Source organism: Gallinula chloropus (genome assembly GCF_964237585.1).
Source record: "Gallinula chloropus genome assembly, chromosome: 2".
Lineage (NCBI taxonomy): Eukaryota > Metazoa > Chordata > Aves > Gruiformes > Rallidae > Gallinula > Gallinula chloropus.
The window spans coordinates 134,785,397-134,804,106 of record NC_140086.1 but is presented as its reverse complement, the minus strand read 5'-3'; the positions used below and the strand labels follow the sequence as shown (position 1 = coordinate 134,804,106).

General features: G+C 35.9%; 1 protein-coding gene across 1 annotated transcript in view; it reads left to right on the top strand.

Annotated features, from left to right (window-relative positions):
• PHF14 (PHD finger protein 14) overlaps positions 1-18,710 on the top strand; it is a 162,991-nt gene that overhangs the window by 94,097 nt on the left and 50,184 nt on the right. The window contains exon 17 of the mRNA XM_084260183.1: positions 13,545-13,662. Within this exon, the coding sequence (XP_084116309.1) occupies positions 13,545-13,662 (118 nt within the window). The remainder of the gene's footprint in view (positions 1-13,544; positions 13,663-18,710) is intronic.

The window sequence follows — 18,710 nt, the reverse complement described above, 5'->3', positions numbered from 1 at the left end:
CAAGAGGTGCACCTGAATTTTAAAAATGCATATTACTTTTATCACCTTCCTTGGTGGTTGCTGCAGATACGGTTCCTTGCCTTCTAAAATTGGTCTTTGTCAGCATTCCTCCATAATTGAATAGCTGTATTTCCCCCCCCCCCCCCCCCCCCTTTCATTACCATCTTAGCTCATTAAACTTTTTCCCAAATAACCCAAATCCCTCTCTAGGCTTGATGACTGTCTTGGTGAGAGAGTACTAATAATGTAAGCTATGCAGTTTCCTGTTTTCAGACCTTTGAAGAGAAGTTGAGCTTACATTACTGTTGCAAACAGATTTCACTTGTGCCCAGTTAGCAGCCACAAACATCGTTCTCACAGCAGGTTTTTAACCTGATGAAAGCCAGTATTAAAATGGCTAAAAAAAGAACAAGGATCAAAACTACTAACATGAACATTATATTTGTTTTTAATTTTCACTTTTCAGTAACTTACACGAAAGAAGAGACCTTTTAGCAATTGCAGTAGAAAGCATTGAAAGAATTTGTGGGGTTTCTTGTGCTGTAAATTCCTTTTAAAAGGAAATGTGCACCTACTCATAGACCACCTCACCCCACTGCATAATATTTACTTAAATGAGGATGCAGATTCCAGTCATGCCTGGGTGTTTCAGGAGAGTGAGGGAGGTTGAAGTTTGTCTGCCTTTGTACCAAAACTTGAAGGAAAGTGCTTTCATAGGTATTTTAGTTCTAGAATGAAGGAGAGCTGGGAGAGAACAGTTCTTCTAAAGGATTAAATATGCAATTGAGAACCTCCCCACTGAAAAGCATCTATTACATCATTACCTGCAATGCTTTTTTCTATCTCTTATTTGTTCTATCTGTTGGTGAGAAAGGAAGGCTGTTTGATTTTGTTCACTGTCTTTGTGTTCAGTAAATCCTTTTCCCAACTATAAGGCAGAAAATGCAAGTACAGATATTGTAGGCAGCTCAGGCTGCTGTAGTCAGAAATGAGAGTGGATGCTTAGTTGCCTCAAAGCAGTATAAAACCTCTATACTGCATTTCATCACATTTGAGTAAGTGTCAGGACTGTGTATATAGAAGGGGAGCAGCCCTTTGGATGAGAGCAGTTTGGGAGATGGTATATAGTGGTGAGAGAAAAGCAAAAGCAGAGGATGGAATATGAGAGATGTCATCAATGCGACAATGTGTCATCAGTGGGGTTGAATAAAAAGTGTTTCCCAAGTAGTTCATCAAAATCAGTAGTCAGTTATCAGATGAGTTTGTAGGTTACAAGCTTAACAAAGGTATTACATTTACCCATTTATATTCCTTTGTCTTTTACCAGTGTGATGCTGGTTAGAACTGTGTGTAAACAGTAGTGACTGCTTAACTAAATAATACTTTGGAAATGTGAAGTGAAGGTAACCCTCAATCATGTAAAAGAAATGATGTGAAATCAAATTTTAAAAGCAGTAGTAGTGGCAAAAATGTCCAACCATTTAAAAAGTAAGTTCCCTTTAACCTATCAGTAAATATGATACTCTTTAAAATCACTTGATATGTCGTTATCAATAACAATGAAAGACAAATACCATAGGAGTTGCTAGTGCAGGTACAAGTTAGTTACCTTTCCTGCTTGATGACTGTGTTCTTACAGCCTTACCTAAAATACTACAAAACATGAGGATCTTGGCCTTATAGTTACAAGTTTCCTCTGAGCCGTGTTTGTCTTTATTACTTTGAGCTTATTGTTAAAATTTAACTTACTATTTTATTAGTACAACTATGAAGTTTGTTTCATTTGTAAATGGATTTTTACCTAAATATAATTTTAAAATAATGTAGAAATACAAATTTGTTTATACATAAATACAGTTATAAGTATACATGTATAAGTATACAGTGTCCGTATACATGGACACAAACTCAATTTGAGAAACAGAAACAAAGCCTTGTTTTTATTTGCTGAATTCATGTCCATACCTTGCTAGCCCGGGTAGGGCATAGCCCATCACACTCTGATGGCCTGACCCCAGTGGCACAGTTGCAGCTACTCATGCTGTTGCTGAGAGGATAGACGTGGCACAAAGGCCTTGAGCTTATCTTGAATTGTTTGCTGATATTACCCTTCGTGTTTCTGCACTTGAATATACACCCCAGTCAAGCACACCCACTCTGAAGTGATCAGAACAAACCCAGTTGCTCTCACTAAGCGTAGGGGGTTGTAATAAGATCACAATGAAAGGTGTTTTAATTATCTAGCTCAATTTCAGTTATAAGAAGTTCAAAATTGGGCTGTGGTATTGCAGTTCAGGACACGTGATTGAAAATTGTAATTCTGTCCTGAGTAAGAGATGAAATGTGACTTGAAATGGATTTACATATACTGCTTCCTTGCTGTCCCTCTAATTCTTAGGCTCAAAATCCTTAGTAGAAAAAAAAATGCTGTAGACACTTTATATAGATCTTTGAAAATGTATGTGCATTATATGCCAGTACAGCTTAAAGACAACATGGATATTTGTTTTCCTACTTAAAATCTTGCAATGCTATCAGTTACATTAATTTGCTGTATTGCAAAGAACTTTAAAGAGTTTAAATGTGGAGAGGCAGCACTTTAAAATTATATATATTTGGGGAAAAAAAAAGCATCCTTGAGATGTACATATGTCCTGGGAGTGTTAAAAGGCAGGAAGAACAGATAGCAAAAAAAAGACTGTTAAAACTTTTGAATTAGTGCCTCAAAGACATTGTTTCAGAAGTGACTAAAGCACTGCATTATTACATTGCATTGTGAAAGAAATCCTCCCTTACTTTTCCTAGGAATTAAATTCTTTCAAATGCTACTCTATAAAACAAGCCATTTTAAGGTTGCAGTGCAGTGCCATCTTGTTTGTGCTTGTTGTGTAGTCAATCCCATAGCCTTATTTGTGTGGGTTTCAAATCTCAGGAAAATTCTAGCTTTAGCATGAAGTCTCCTTGTATTAAATTGTTGCTTTTATGATTAAAAAAAAGAGAGAAGAAAGAAAATTGTCTTCTTTGTCTTACGATGGACTGCCTTTGTTCTTTGAGCTGTATTGAGCAAAAGTAAGAAGGATGCTATACTGAATTCAGTTTAATGTTGTGACACTCAGACTCTTGTAAGTTTGGTATGAGTGTCTTAAACTGCTTGGATCTGAGCATACGCATTGCTTGAATTTAGTGTGTTGTTAAAATGTTTCATAAGACAGAGCAGAGCTGCTATGATCTTTCAATGTTAATGTTTTTTTCTTATCACTTTACTGTGTAGATACCCTTCATGAGACACAACTCTGCCACAACTCATCCTCGGAGGCAATCGTGGAAACCTCTTTTATAAAATGATTTTTAAATGCGGATAAAGCTCTCAATAGAGTACCTAAAGTAAAGGAGAACAACTACCTTGTCTCTGCTATAAGCTTATTATGACAAAACTTGAGTTTGCTTGTCAGGCTTGGATAGAATGTAATTGATTGGTTTGTTCTTTGGACTGACAAGGTAGTTAATTTGCCTGCATTTTTTTGCACTAATCAGGAACATTTCATATGTGCATTGTTGAAAAATCCCGGATAAATGTCTTGTCAGAATTGTCCTATTAAGTAATGTCTTTCTCCCCTGTGCTTCCTTGGCAAATGATGTTATACAATGCTTGGATTCACTGAAGAGTGACAGAAGCCTGTGGGACTTAAATATTGTGTGTTCCTCTATGGTGATACCCAATGAAATGAGCAGTGGTTTGCCACCCGCCTGCCACTCTGCTTATAAGCAGTTTGATAAGAACATTTCTATATGGAACACCATGTTGTACATAGACCTTACTGTAAAAAGGATTGTTTCCTAAAAAAGGAGAGAAAAATGTTCAGTGATAATGAGACCTGTAAAACACTTGAGACTTGCTATTCTCTAGGAATAGATTTGCCACGGAAAAAAATATTTTATGCTTATTAGTATGAACTAATTGTTTCTGACTTGAGACACTTGAGCAAATAGACCTATACCTATATGGCTTTCTGAAAGATTTTAAAGGAAAAAGTGGAGTATATGCAGACGTTTGTTTTATTTGGCTTACTTCTCTGGCAGTGTTCAGGACAAGCTTACCTCCTCACAATACATATAAGAAATTGTTGTGTAAGTTGGGGAAGGAATGAAGAACTGATCACACAGCATGACAGCTGAGATCTTCGTCTTCGTCCATATATATCCTGGTAGATGCAGACATAGTATTTTGATCTACAAATGGTACCGATCCAGTTCTTAAATCTACAGTAGCAGTGTGTTGACATCCTTCATCGTTTTCATCTTGAACTTGCTCTGAAAAATTCTGCTCAAATGCAATTGCACTTGTAACTTTGATATATAATCTTTGAATTTCTTGAGATATGGTGGTTTTTGTCATCTATTAAGGCGCGTTTTCATTTGAAGATATTTTTTAAACTTAAAGAATTTAAATGCTGTAATAAGTAATAGGAAAAATATACCAATTTGTGTATACTTATCTACCAGTCATATCTTACCAGGGCATTTCATGTTTGGATATTATATTAAATAAAATTAACCTGATGTCTAACACGTCGTTTTGTTTTACGAGGGGGTGTGGGATGGTAATGGAGTAAGAGTTTTGTCTGAACTGTCAGAAATGCTTATCATTCTGTCTTGGTAATACACACAAAGACACCTTTAAAATAAAGAAGCTTGCACTGGGAAATAGACATTAAATGCAGGAATTTGATCTTCAAAAATCCATTAATCCATTTTAGGAAGAAAAGACCAAGTTTAGTTCCACTTGTCCAGAATTCTGGAAGTAAAAAGTTATATTCATACGCTGTGCTGGTGAGGGGGAAGTGGGGAGTAGGTGTTTGCCTTTGTATCATGCCAAGCGTAGGGGAAAATAAAGAAAGAAAAAGTGGTTCCTGTGATTTATGATCAGTTCTTTAACACAGTCTAGGTATTGTAAGTAGGAGAGAATGATAAATGTAGCGTATCTTGGATTTAGTAAGACTTTTAAAATACTTTTGTGTGTGACATTCTGCTAAATAAGCTAGATAAATATTCTGTTGTTAAAGCTGCAATAAAATATGCAGCTGATGAGAAAACTATACTGGTTACCGTGGACTCACTGTCAAATTGGAATGGTATTCTGCTCACTGGGTTCCAGTCAGGACTCTCCTGGATTCAGAATTAATATTTTTTGTTAATTTTTGCTTTAGTATAATAGGTGCTAGAATAAAGCATTTGGTTACCTGTGTAGGTGATGCCAGAATGATGTGAGGGACTACAGTGTTAGAATTAAAAATAAAATTTTAAGGAAAAATCCGGCAGTGCGGTAAAGACAAGCCTCTGTTTGCACATGATTAGGACACAAAGGGATAGAAGAGGTAGGCCTTCAAAAAGAAAGTACACAGAAATACAAACTGATTGTGAATCAAGCTGATCATACCTGAGATGTACTCCTACACATTCAGAAGACTCACCCTTGGGGAAGCCTCAGGTAGCCTATACTATGCACTTTGGCACGGCAAGAAAATATGTAGAGCTAGACTAAATTGAATGATGAGAAGACTACAGGAGATGTAAATGAATAAAAAAAAGCTTACTATAGTTGGATGTGGTTAATTTAGAGAAGACCGGAGAATCTGTTTGCAAACTGCCTAAATTAATACAAAGGTGATGAAGAGAAAAATTGCTGCAAAGAATGGAAAACAGAAGTTGTTCTTCAAATCCGGCCAGACCAAAAAATAAGTTAAATTGTAGCAAGATGATTTGAAATAGGCAGTAGAAAGTTTTTCTCTATGAGTAAATGCACTAAAAAACTTTGTTAGGGAAGTTGAGTAGTCTCTGCTGTTAGAGGATTTTGAGGACAGACTCACGTGTGTTAAAAACTGGTTTGAGTAATTTTGGTACTCTTGGTACTCCCCTGGCCATGCCTGATACCCCCAGTACAGATTCTCTGTAGCACTGTATTTTGACAGCAGGTGTTAGTTCAGTTTTCAGTCTCTCATTTGTATGAATCGTTCTGTCACTTGTCTCTTTCTGCAGAGCCAGATGTTAACACTTGATATTTCACCCTTTGAAAGGAGTTTGATGGCAGTAGGCAAAACTATAATGGAATTCTCAAGTAGTTCACCAAAAATACACCATTCAGTATAGTTATTAGTTTGCATACCCAAGAATGGCAGCATAGATGCAGTTCTGTATTGCAATTAGAAGGTGCTTTAGAAAAACTGATACAATGTTTGTTAAGATCTTTTCAAAATTTTATACTCCTTGGTTTAAGCCTGATTCTTTCAGAACGTCCTGGTTTTCCCAATAAAGAAAATACTTTGGATATTTTTGGAGGCTGTATTTGTGTAGTATTATCTTAATACGTGCCTTGTAGGCATTGTCTTCACAAAAATACTTAATCGACTTAAATACTGCACTCAGAAGTTCTATCCAATAGCTGTATAATATTAACAAAACCAAACACGTTTGATGCAATGTCTTTATATCGATGTATTCCCTTTGTTATGTGACCCATAATGAACTTTTCAAAATAATTTTTCAAAGTCATGTGTTTTATAGCTTTGAAGGAAGCTGTTCACGTACAGGTATAGTAAATAAAGTTTCTTTATAGTGTTCTTATAATTCATTATGCACATGCAAACTAAGTGTCATGAAACAGATGACTTGTGGACCATTCCAACAAAATCTGGATTACATTGGGAATGTCACGTAATGATAAACAATTCAGATTCTTCCTTACCCATACATAAATAGTGTTAGATTTTTGGATGTAGGGGCTTGTTCATTTTAGTATTAAAAAGCATGAATTAAATCAGGTAGGAGAGGTGGCAGTTTTAGGTTTAGCACAAGAAATTTAGGTATACAAATGTTTGTCAGATTAATACTTTTTTTTTCTTCTTCTCATTTGTGGCGTAACTGATTGACCCTATTTGTCAGGTCTGGTGAAATGAAGTATTTGGTGGTTAGGTTGCAGGATGATAATCATATAGGGGGTGGGGAGTAGAAGCTACATAGAATTGTTTCATTACCTTTTGAATTTAAAGGCAGAATGTTTTGTTTATCTTTTTTGTTTTAAAGTAGAACTTCATAGAGGTCAAAGCCATAGAAATTCATGCCATTGTGTGTCATAAATACTGCTAAATACAGGATTTTAAAAAACTTACTTCATGTACCAGCATCTGAGAAGTGTAGTGTAGATTCTCTGAGTGAAGGTTTTTCCACCAGATTATTATACACTAAAGAGAAAAAAAAATAGTCATCTTATGCCCTCAAGTTTGGATAGAAATTTGAGTAGTTTAAAGATTGAACAGTTTCCCACATCCGAAACCATACAGGTGTTATTTGTGAAACTACTGTTGCTGAAAACCAGTAAACTCATCCTGTTCTGTCAGGCTGTGTGTCCATCTTGCCCATACATTGTCTTCATAAGTAGTAGGTAAAAACCAAAAGATAATAAACATCCTGCATGTGGTGTATTCTCTCATCTTTCATCCGTAGCCATGCCCCTCTTGCTTCCAGGCATGACAGAAGAGACTAAGAGTCTACTGACTCCTCTAACATTATAAACCATGGAATTCTGGGACTTTCTTTTGCATGCTTGCATTGTATCAGGCATAAAAGGAATTTGAATGTGGCTTTTAATTACTTTGTATAATACTATAAGCATTAATCCTTCCAGAAAGGTATTTCATTTACTTGAAACTATGAAGATACTAGAATATGGAAAGATTCAGGTGGGAAGGAGCTTCTGGAGGATGTTTGTTCCAGCCACCCACTCAAAGCAGGACTGAATGCAAAGTTAGACTAACTTGGAAATAAGGTTATGTTCCTAGAGTTATACATGGTTGAATTTTGAGCATCTGTGGAGATAGAGAGCCTTTCAGGATAACTAGTACCTGTGTTTGATAAGACTATATAATTGGGCTGCATCTTCATTTATATTTGATATTGTGTGTATGTGCAGTCACATAAGAATTTTGGTGTTGGTATCTCTCACACTCCTGGTGGTGAAATCACCTAAAGCTTAGCTGACCTATGTGAAAAGACTTCTAAATTATCCCGGTGTTAATACTTTATTAAAACTGTTCTGTGAAACAGAAACTGCAAGACGACTTGACTATCCATTTTTAGTTGTTATGCCTATTACAGGCAAGGGGAAAATTGTAGAAATCAAGAAAAGGAAAAGCAGCTTTTTCCATTTTAATGGTTTTAATGGTAGTCTGTCTAAAACCAAAAGAGTTGCTAAGGATCAAGACTTTATATTTTAAATTAGAGTCTAAATACAGCACTGCATCACTTTCGTGCTTGGCTCTATGACATACTGCAGTAAAATGGAAGCAATTTCTGTTGGAATCCATTAGACTGAATTGAAAATTTAAGGTGTAGAATGACAGGGTAAGATATGAAGACTTAACTTCACTTATCTTCATTTTGTTTCAAGAGATACCAGAAGAGAAAGCTGAAAAGAAAGTTTTTCACATGTTCCATTAATAACAATGCAGTAAACAGTTACTTCACGATTATATCTTTAATTAATTTTCTAATTTAAGTAGGGGCACAGGAAAGTGGCATCTTGGACATTAAATGTAAGAATTACTGATGTAACCCATCCCATAGTATTCATTCCTATTACCCAGAATTTATCACATCTGTGGTGTGGTTACAGTTCTGGTATCAAAAGAGCGCTCCTGGCTTGCTCCAGGCCAGAGTCGGTCATCTTGGTTCTACCATTTCAATTCACTTGGCTTACCTCAGTGTACCCTGGTTTTTGAGGGAATGCTCACATGCCCCTTTCCGTTGGATGTGTCATACAGCTGCTAACAATAAAGAAAATGGGGACGGTGCCTTAAACTGTCATAGCCGGCTTGAAGTTGTTCATCTGACCCCAGCAATGTGCTGCAGTTTAAAATGAAGCCCATGTGCATGTCTCCAGCTGTTTGCAGTTTCGAGGGGCCCAGCACTTGGGCACTGAGGATTAAAGGAGAGAGGGATAAGTGCCTGAGAAGAAACTTCTGTTCCTCGGGTGTTAAGAACCTTTAGGCAGAAATGGGGTCTAGAACAACCCAACAAAGAAAGATGTGTATTGGTGGTTAAATCCAGGAGTGCCAGAACAGTGCTGGTGTTGCATCCCCCAGCAAGGAATGCCCACCTGTCCCACTGCCGTTCTCAGAGGGTTTACAAACTCTGGATTAGATTACTTCTAATTTTGTTCTCATTAATTCTAAGTTTGCCAGAGGAAGTCTTAGGTGACGGGTTCTCTGATTTTCATGGTGATGATGGTTTGTCAATATGTATAAAAGTTTTACGTCTTTTTTCTATTAAAGTAAATCTTTCTAAGCTGTTGTTCTGCATGGGGACTAGTATATGTATTTTGCAATTTTGTATTTTGTTCAACATGGTGCCTTTTGGCATGACGCTGCAGACGGTGTGCAGTGATGTGTACGTAAGTGAGAGATTTTCTGTAGTCTCTGAAGCATATTTGGAAAGTTGTATTTAAAGATTAGTTTATTAATGTTGTGTTTCAGGGACATGTAGGTAATTACTTTTACCGCTATAGATGGGTGATGCTGTCTTGTGAATGCAAAATAGGTTTCTTCACTCTGGCTGAATCAGCTCTTTGTGGTTTTCGATGATATTAACCAGTGACTTGCAAACGTGCCAGTGATGGGCAGGTTTTGCATTTGCTGTTCCTCTGTAAAACCACAGGTCTTTTTCCCCAGTGCTCACAGGAAGACTTCTGCAGGCCAACTGATAAGACTCCCTCCTGTGCAGGTAGATGCAACATAATGAAATTGGATGTGTGTGCTGGGCATTGTAAATAAAATGAGATTGACCCCAGCCATTATCTCATTTATCTCATTTACATTGTAAAATCAGTATCTACACTATTGATTAGAGCATAATTAGTTAATTATGAACAGGAAAATGCAGAGTTATGTGGGGCTTGAGCACAGCCAGCTGTACTGCTAAAAAGCTAAGAAAAACAATCCAAGGGCATGAGCAGATGGAGATCACTTTATTAAAGAACAAAGCAGACGTGTTTCAGGTATGGAAATGCCTAATCAAGCTTTCTTACTGGGAAGATGTAGCTGACCTGTATTCTATATTTTCACAAGTGAAAAATGTTTTCTTTTAGTATTCTTTAATTTCCTACCCTAACTCCTTCAGAATCCACCTTTCTTCTTCATACCCCATTTTCTGGCAATATAATGGGCATATATCTATCCTCATTAATTGCCAGAATGAGGTACACAGCGATTTCTAATTTTGATGCATAAAGTAATTTCAGCCTTGTTAAAAAATTGATAGTAAGCAATTACCTGTCAGTTAGAGGTAATTTAGGAGGTTAGGTCAGCTCATCTTTGTGTGGAGCTCGGTTTATATTTTCACAGAGTTTTCGGTACAACTGCTAGCCAGACAGTGTGCACTTAATCGCATTTGTAAACCACATACTTAACCAGCAAAAGAATTAGCCATAAATAATAGCAAGGTCTAATATTTGCTCGTCTTGAAGATGTGACCTTGAATCCACAAGGACAAAAATTTTACCTGAACTTTTAAAATGGAGGAAGTGTTAACTTTCCTGTTTTCACCCCTAGCCCCAATAGTTTAACTTGTAGTATTAAGCCATCTTCAGGATGGAAGTGGATGATATTTGTAAATGACAGTGCAGCGTGGCTCCTTTGCTCTGTAAATGTCCGTACTGTGATTGATCTGTGAGTGCATTTATTGAAAGGCTACGAGACTGTCAGCATGACATCTTTTGTGACCCGACAATTTCATTCTCTAATTAAGTTGAAAGTACTCCTTATTTTGTGCCTCTTCCTCATTTTCTGAGTCTGACAGTGGATTTTTCTATCATCTTATGTTGCTAGACAAAAGAACACAAGCAATAGTACACACTTCAGAGCTTAATCTCATGTTACTAGTGCCCTTTCAACCTAGTTATAAGGTTTTCTCTCATAATTAAGAATTCCAGTTTTGTTGTCCATACTGTGATGTGTGTAAGCTTTACGTTTTGTTCCAAATCAGTCTCAGCAGACAAGAGAGCTGCCAGACAGCTAAGACATCATCTTTAACCAAGGTACAGTGTATATTCATCCATTTACCCAGCATCATGCTCTGAGAACTTCAGAATCAGTGGATTTGTGTTCCATGGTACAGAATTTGTATTCCAATAAAAAGCCATGTGAAGGAAGTGTTGAAAAATATTTGGTACAGTCTCATTTTTATCACCATGCCGTTTTTATGTTTTGATACATAAAAATATGGTGGTTTGTTTTTTTTATAATGTGCATTTTCTGAGCTGTGTGGATGCAGATAGAAGCTCTTAGTGTCTGAAAGCTTTCATACAGCTATTTTAACTCATTCTGGGAAAATGCAATTTTTCTTCTGCCAAACTAAACAGCTTTGAAGTGATAAAAATTGCTAACAATAAATTAAAGCCATTCGGCTTTAGAATGACACCTCCAGATTTGTATTTAATTTGGTAATGTTCTGGTTGTTTCAACCCAGCCTTGCTAACTCCCTCAGCATACTTCAGAAAAGTGGCCAAAGTACTGCATTCCAGATACAAAATGGGAAAGATGTAAGAAGAAATGGCGAAGCATATTTTTAAAGGGGAGATGTTTTCCTTTGAACGTGTAAGCGTGTGTGTTCCTGGACAAACACTTCAGAAAAAAATGTAAATAATGTTTGAATTCAGACTTAGGTTTTAAGATTAAGCACTGAGTGTACCCTGAATGGGTCAGAAATAGTGTGATGCTTTATTTTGTGTTACTTCGAGGATCCCAGTCTACAAGAAGGGAATTCTGATAAGCGCGGCTCAAATGCAAGCACTTATGTGAATAAGATTCTAGATAGAGAAATAGGTTAGTAAAAATATATTCCCTTACAGATGAGAACATTGAGGCTCAAAGAAGGCTTAATCTTTTGCTGAAGGTCACACACTGTTGGGATGTAGGAGTGTAACCTATCTCATCTGCCACTCTCAACCTTTTTATTATTTTAATATGCCTTTCACAAGACATAAAGCCACACATATTCCTGGTTGTAATTAATATATTTCTGCAGTAGAACTCTCGTGTCTTTAAAAAAAAAGAGAATGGTTTTCTTTTTAAAGTGTTTTCTTTGGCCTGGAATTAAATAGGAGTTATTGCTAAGCAATCTTAAGGACATAGATTGTAATAGGGTGTATCCCTTTTTTTTCAAAATACGAGAATTATGTCAGTCCAGTGTTGCATACTGTGAACAGGTAGATTATTGCTTTTCATTTCTATTTAGGAGAACACAGTACATGCCATACTCTTAGCAGTGCTCATGTCTTTAAGGAAAAAAAAATATTTCGGTTAAACAATCATGAGAAAACATTTACTTCTTTTTGTTTGGAGACAAATCCCCGAAGAAAAGTCATGTGAACATTTTCTGTGGTTGAATCCCCTTTCTGTGATGCACTGTGTCTTCTCTTGATAAATTACATCCCTCTGTCTTTGATCTGATGATGCCTGTGCCATGCTATTATTGCAGTTTTTGGAAATCTTTGTGTTTGCATGTTTTGTACAGGAAAAAATGAGTGGCCAGGGAAGAAGAGAAAGAAAGTAGAGGATTTCTTAGAAAATTTTATTTTTAAACATTTATTCTGTGTCTTATTTTTGGATGATTTGTATTGGCTTTAATTCAGAGTTTAAGGATGTTTACCAAAGAGAATATTGAAAAGTAAATTTGAAAAAAAGCTTTCTTATTCACACAAAAGAATATTGGGAATATGTAAATAAAGCCAAGTTCAGTAGGAAATGTAAAAATCTCTATTTGCTTTTAAAAGTCTTTTTCTCATTTTGAGCATAGTATCGTACTGATTTCATGATGCATGTATTACACTGTAGCATTTATTTGATGCTGGTACATTGAGAACAGGTGAACAATAGCTGTGCTGTATGTGACCACATGTATCACAAAACACTAATGAAATGTTTATTAAAGAAGAACATAAAATTACTGGGTGTACATAAGGCAGTTTTATAAGTGAATGATCAGAGTGAATTCCTTTTAAATTAACGTCCCTTTCTAGACAAGCAAAGCAAATTAGAAAATATTTTGTGTTTACTTATCAACAACATGGTCCTGGTGTAAAAAATATAAATCATACCTGTAATTTATACTGAAGTTGTTGAATAAATCAGCAAATGTTTCGCAGAGTTTTCCTTGAAAAGAGCAGATGTGTAAAATAGTGTCTTAAAACTATGGAAAATCAATATTGACATTGTCTGAAAAGAAATCCCATATTTCTGAAGATAAACTGAAGTTTTAAATTTTTTTCTTTATTTGTAAGTTGCTGAAATGTCATTTACGTAAGATAATAACAAAGGTGATGTATGAGTGCCTGCATCAGAATATTCCAGATTAAGCAGAACCTCCTTGAAGTGAATGTGCTTGACAATACCCCTTGCATCACGATAAAGAAAACCTGTGCAGAGAAACTCAATGTAAAACAGTAAAAGACGTATCATTTATATATAACTATCTATTTTGTTTTTCTGTTGCAGGTGTGATGAATGCAGGCTTTGCTACCATTTTGGCTGTCTAGACCCTCCCTTGAAAAAGTCTCCTAAGCAAACTGGCTATGGGTGGATTTGTCAGGAATGTGATTCTACATCCTCCAAAGTAAGTTCATTCATCCTGTGAAATAGTTGAAGAATTCTCATTTTAGCAGCCTTAGCTGCTAAAAGGTTTTTAAAATACATTGGTCTGCTCTGAAAACCAGTAGAAGGTCATAAAATAATGATTTCAGATTTTCTGTAAATCAGGTAAAAATGAGGATGTATGCAAAATGGAAATATTCTTAATCAATAAAGAGAATTTTATTATCCTAGTTAAATCCTTTATTTTCACATTATGTTCTCTCTGAGAAAGGAGCAAGCATGGGTACTGTATCAGGATTGGTAACATTGACAAGTGAAAGTATTTCAGGAGTAGAACAGAATGCAAACCTCTAAAGACAAAGATAGAAAAATACATGTTTTTCTAAATAAATGAAGATGATTTGGATTACTAAACTTTTTTTTTTTCCCCCTGCACTGGAAAAATGTGTGGAGGTTGTTAATAGTTTGTATTGATTGGTATGCCTTGATCAAATACAACAATTTCAAACTCAAACTAAAATTTGGACATGAATCAACTGTCTTTAATAATATTGGCAGTAATACGATGCTTCTGCAACTTTTCAAAAAATAAAGATTTCTATTTTTTTTTGTCTGCACAGAAGCTTCTGTAGTACTGGCATTCTTTTCTATCTTCACCATAACCTCTAAAGAGACACTTAGCAATTGATTTTCAAAATTGGATTTATAAATGCATGTGATACCTCAGTGCTAAAATAAAAGAGCATCCAAAAAGCCTCTAAAATTTTAGAGGCCTTTCTACCACTCTATTTTTATATTTTTCAGAATTTTTTGACTAGTAAGGAAGTGACTCAGTATTTGGATGCACAGGGGCACAACTGTGCAGAGATGTTATCGTAAGTTGCCTGTTAGGGTACTTGGATACTTACAGTCTTTCATTATGTTAACTTTGAGAATGGAAGACACTAGATGTTCAGAGAGAGATATAATTTTTTTGGCTTGCTAGTGTCCCTTTCCTACTGGAAAAATCTGGTATTCAGTTTGAACCCGTGGGGTTAATCAAATTGTTCTTCTGTAAGAAGATATGAAGACAGACATCGGAAATTAGCTGTCCACTACAGTTTGGACATCAAGCAATCTTTCTTGAATACCACTTACATGCAACGGATGTTCCAAGAGTGAATTAAAATTGTTATTGAATTTCTGTCACCTGCTTAAACTAAAAGGGGTTCTTGATAAGGTTAGTTAAAATCTTCCATCTCCTGTTTTCTTCTCTTCTTCTGAGGAAACAAAAAAAAAAAAAACCCACCCAAAACCCCCAGGGTTTTTTAATTTCTTAATGTGTTTGCCAGGAGATTAGCACACTATGTACCAGAGGAAATTTTAAAATTACTCTATCATGTAAATTAAGTATGATTGATTTCACTTAGCACAAGACGTGTTAGTTTTGAGGTGCGTGTTGGAAAATACAATGTTCTGAAGAATAAACAAAGTTCACCTGTAGAATGATGGTATATATTGTGTTATCTTAATGAGTATTCCAAATTTTAAAAAAATGCTAGTTATTGTATCTAATTTTCTTTTTCATTCAGAGTGATTTTTAATGAGTAAATTTAAATAAAGTCTTTTGCACTTTCAAGCACAGGCAATTTGAATTGTGTATGAGTGAAAAATATAATGAACATGAAAGATACTGAAAAATTGTCTTATGGGGACTCCTTGTGGTTTTGTTTAGTTACTTTGTCGTAGCTTTTCCACAGAGCTGTGCAGGGAAATTTCTCTGAAAAAGCTGTATTGCTCTCTATGCTTTTAAAGAGGGTTTTTTAATATAGCTTTTTTTGTTGTTGCTTTATTCTGTGCTGCTTAGCAAATTCAAACAACATGGTGTTGAGTTAAACTCCTTACAGACCTTCCTTAATGGGAATGCATTGTGCAAAGGATTAGGGCTTTGTTTATGTATTTAATCATTCTCAAATCCAATATTCTGTATGACTTTAGGATGGTTTATTATATATCCATGATTTTGCACAGATTTTTTCAGCCAGGAGGAGCTGATGTGATAAAGGCTTTTTCTACCCCTTACTTTGAGGGCAGTCCCTCAAATGTGTACTTGGGGCTGGGAAGAGGAAAACCTTAGAGAAAGTTATGTTGTTTGCTGCACTCTGCCTGACCTGTAGATGAATTGCAAGCCTGAGCTACCAGCAATTTCAATCTCTCAGTCACTCGCTAAATCCAATTTTTGGTGTGTCACAGTGAAATTTTGTGTACGGATTATAGCAGCAAAACGGGATTGAATTTCCAGCTTTAGCCAAGGAGACTGTTGTTTAGTTTTCATTCCTTCAACTCTGTTCACCCAGTTTGATCCAATTTACATCACTGTTAACAGTATACGTTTTTAAATTCCCTGACAGTGTCTTCTGCCGCAGTGTTGGGCCTTGGAAACAGTTGGTCAGTAAATTACACTGTTTCAGTGACAAGAGAGATTATAGTGCGCAGCATAAAATGGTCCAGTTAGTTTTTTATTTCTAATTATGAATTTCAGTTTTAGATGTTCAGGAACAGTTGCACACTGCTGACAACGAAGAATGTGATTTTATTTTCAGATTTTGCTAAACCCTCGCGGGTGTCAGCAGTACGAGGGATTTAATTTAGTGGTAATAAATATACACTTTAAATTGTTGTCTGTCAGAAGCGTTGGACATGCCACTTCCATTTTGCTCCTACTATTCACAGGACTCTCCAGCAATTGTGTCGTTTTTTTCCACCAGCGTAACATATTCCCATATTACCCTGCCTGTCAAGTAACAGACAGACAGTGACTGTGCTGTAGGGCACGAGGGCAACAGCTTCTCTGCTGGTAATACTCGCTGTCACTTTTATGGAATGGGTGATGCTCACTACTAAGGTCTGACAAGCTCTCTCATCTCAAAAACATTGTAGATTTTGTTGCATCACATGAAAGCTGAAGTAAACCTATAAGCTCTCCGTTTCTATAACATTATCCACCTACCCTGCCAAAGGATTACGGTGTGCTTTCAGGATTGCCAAACGACACTCTAAATCATAAATTTCCTCATAGTTTCACACAGTGATATTCAGAAGGAACACAGAACTGTATTTTAGTTGAATTTAATTTTAAAAATATATCAAATTATTCAATATTATGATGTGGCAATATTCAGTAGGAGTAAATGTGGCCTGACCATTTGTTCATTATGTGTCATATGAGGTCTCATTAATTACTAGATGCGGATTTCCATTTAGAAAGTATTCTCTAAAGTATCTCTTCCAATTTAATTTAATTTTGCAAAGGACCAAGGCAGCAAAAGAGTTTAAGCATATATCATGGTTGTTACAACGGCCTTGCTAGTTAGGTTTCTATCTGCTCATCTTTGTGTACAATCTATTTTGCAAAACGCTGTGGAGTGTACATGTCAGGTCATTATTTGAGTGCTGCAAGATCAGCTGCCTTGTCTCTGGACTTCTGTTTAGCTGGCTTTTATTTCATCTTTTTACTGTATTTCATTTTTTCAGTGGAAATAAATTGCCAGTATATATGCATACAATTCTCAGCTAAGCCCATCAGGAAATATTTTCTGGATCTATAAACTGTACCAACCCCAGCAAGTAATATTTTTTGTACACTTGTTGTGTTGGAAAGCAATTATGGATGATTTTACTTCTCGGGCAAATAGAAGCTTTTCTTAGGGTATATCTTGCTTTCACATAGTGAATAAGCAAATATAATTGGACACTATAATATTAAAATATTTAATATAATGTTGGAAATAATATTTTAAATTTAAAATATTTTAGACTGTAAAATTTAAAACCTCTAATTTGAGCAGATGCAAAAAAAAGCAATTCAATTTAGTCCATGGAATTTTATTCTAATAAAAAATTAAGTTGGTGGTTAAGAAGGCCTATGAGGAGTGTAAAAGTTTCTGATCTACTAATGAGTTTTGCAGGTGATGGTCTCAATATGGTTTATGGAATTTAATCTTTTTCATCGTGCCTTTTTTTAAATTCATCATTTCCTCACACATGTAGTTTCATACGAGAATGTTAAAAAAATAATCAATGAAACAAAACCCCCAAACCTTGATGTCAACCTCTCAAATACCAAAATTAAGGTGACGTGCAGTGCTTTGAGCCCTTTTGTGGCTATGCATGAATTTGCAGCCTTTAATCATTCATGCTGTGGTAGTGTTACTTTTTTCCTATAGGATCCCTGCCTTCCCTGATTTACCTGTCAGAGGTCACTAAAGGCAATAATTTAGGTCAAGTATTAGGAAGAAATACTGTCCTGCTTGTGCAAGGTACGAGAACTGAAGTGATTTCAGGAACAGAAAAAAGAAGCAGCTTCACCTTATGTTTGAAGTGGTTGAGTTGTGACCAGAAAATTGGATTTTACCTGTGTCTCACCCCAGAGCTCCTGTGAGTGCTAGGCAAATAAAAATTTTCAAATGCTTAGTAATTTTTTTCTCTATATTTGCTGTTGCCCACCTTGGATCCCTTGGTCCAATATGCAAAACTGTTGAATCCTCAGAGTGGGGACGGGTGATGGTGTGAGCTGTGTTTGGAATGCACCGAGTCTCCATAACGATGTGGGCTGGACTGTTGCAAATTGACTAACTAATTCCATACAAATTTTAATTCTCCCTGGGTTTTGGCTTCTGTTTTGCAAAACGTCAGCACTGCTCCCTTATTTGAGACATTTTCCTTAGATTTGGATGAAATGTTCTCTGGTGCTGCCTTTTCCTCTCCACTGACTGTAGGAGGGAGCTGAGGCAGTTACTTTAGATTAGCAAGGGTTATCGTTTAGGTAGGATTCTCCTTGCTTGAGTACACACAGAAGATGATTGAATCAGCCTTGCATGGACAGACCTTATCTGGGCATTTACCAAATGTTTGCAACAACCTTTTTTTCAATATAGCAAATATCTTTAACGTTTTATATATAGAAGAAAATCATATTTGAATATAATATATGATGTTGGCATACAGTGCCAGTATATATGCATGCTTAATTATGTCTTAAATGTTTTTTATAGATGATATATTTTATCATTGAATACACTATCATTTTAA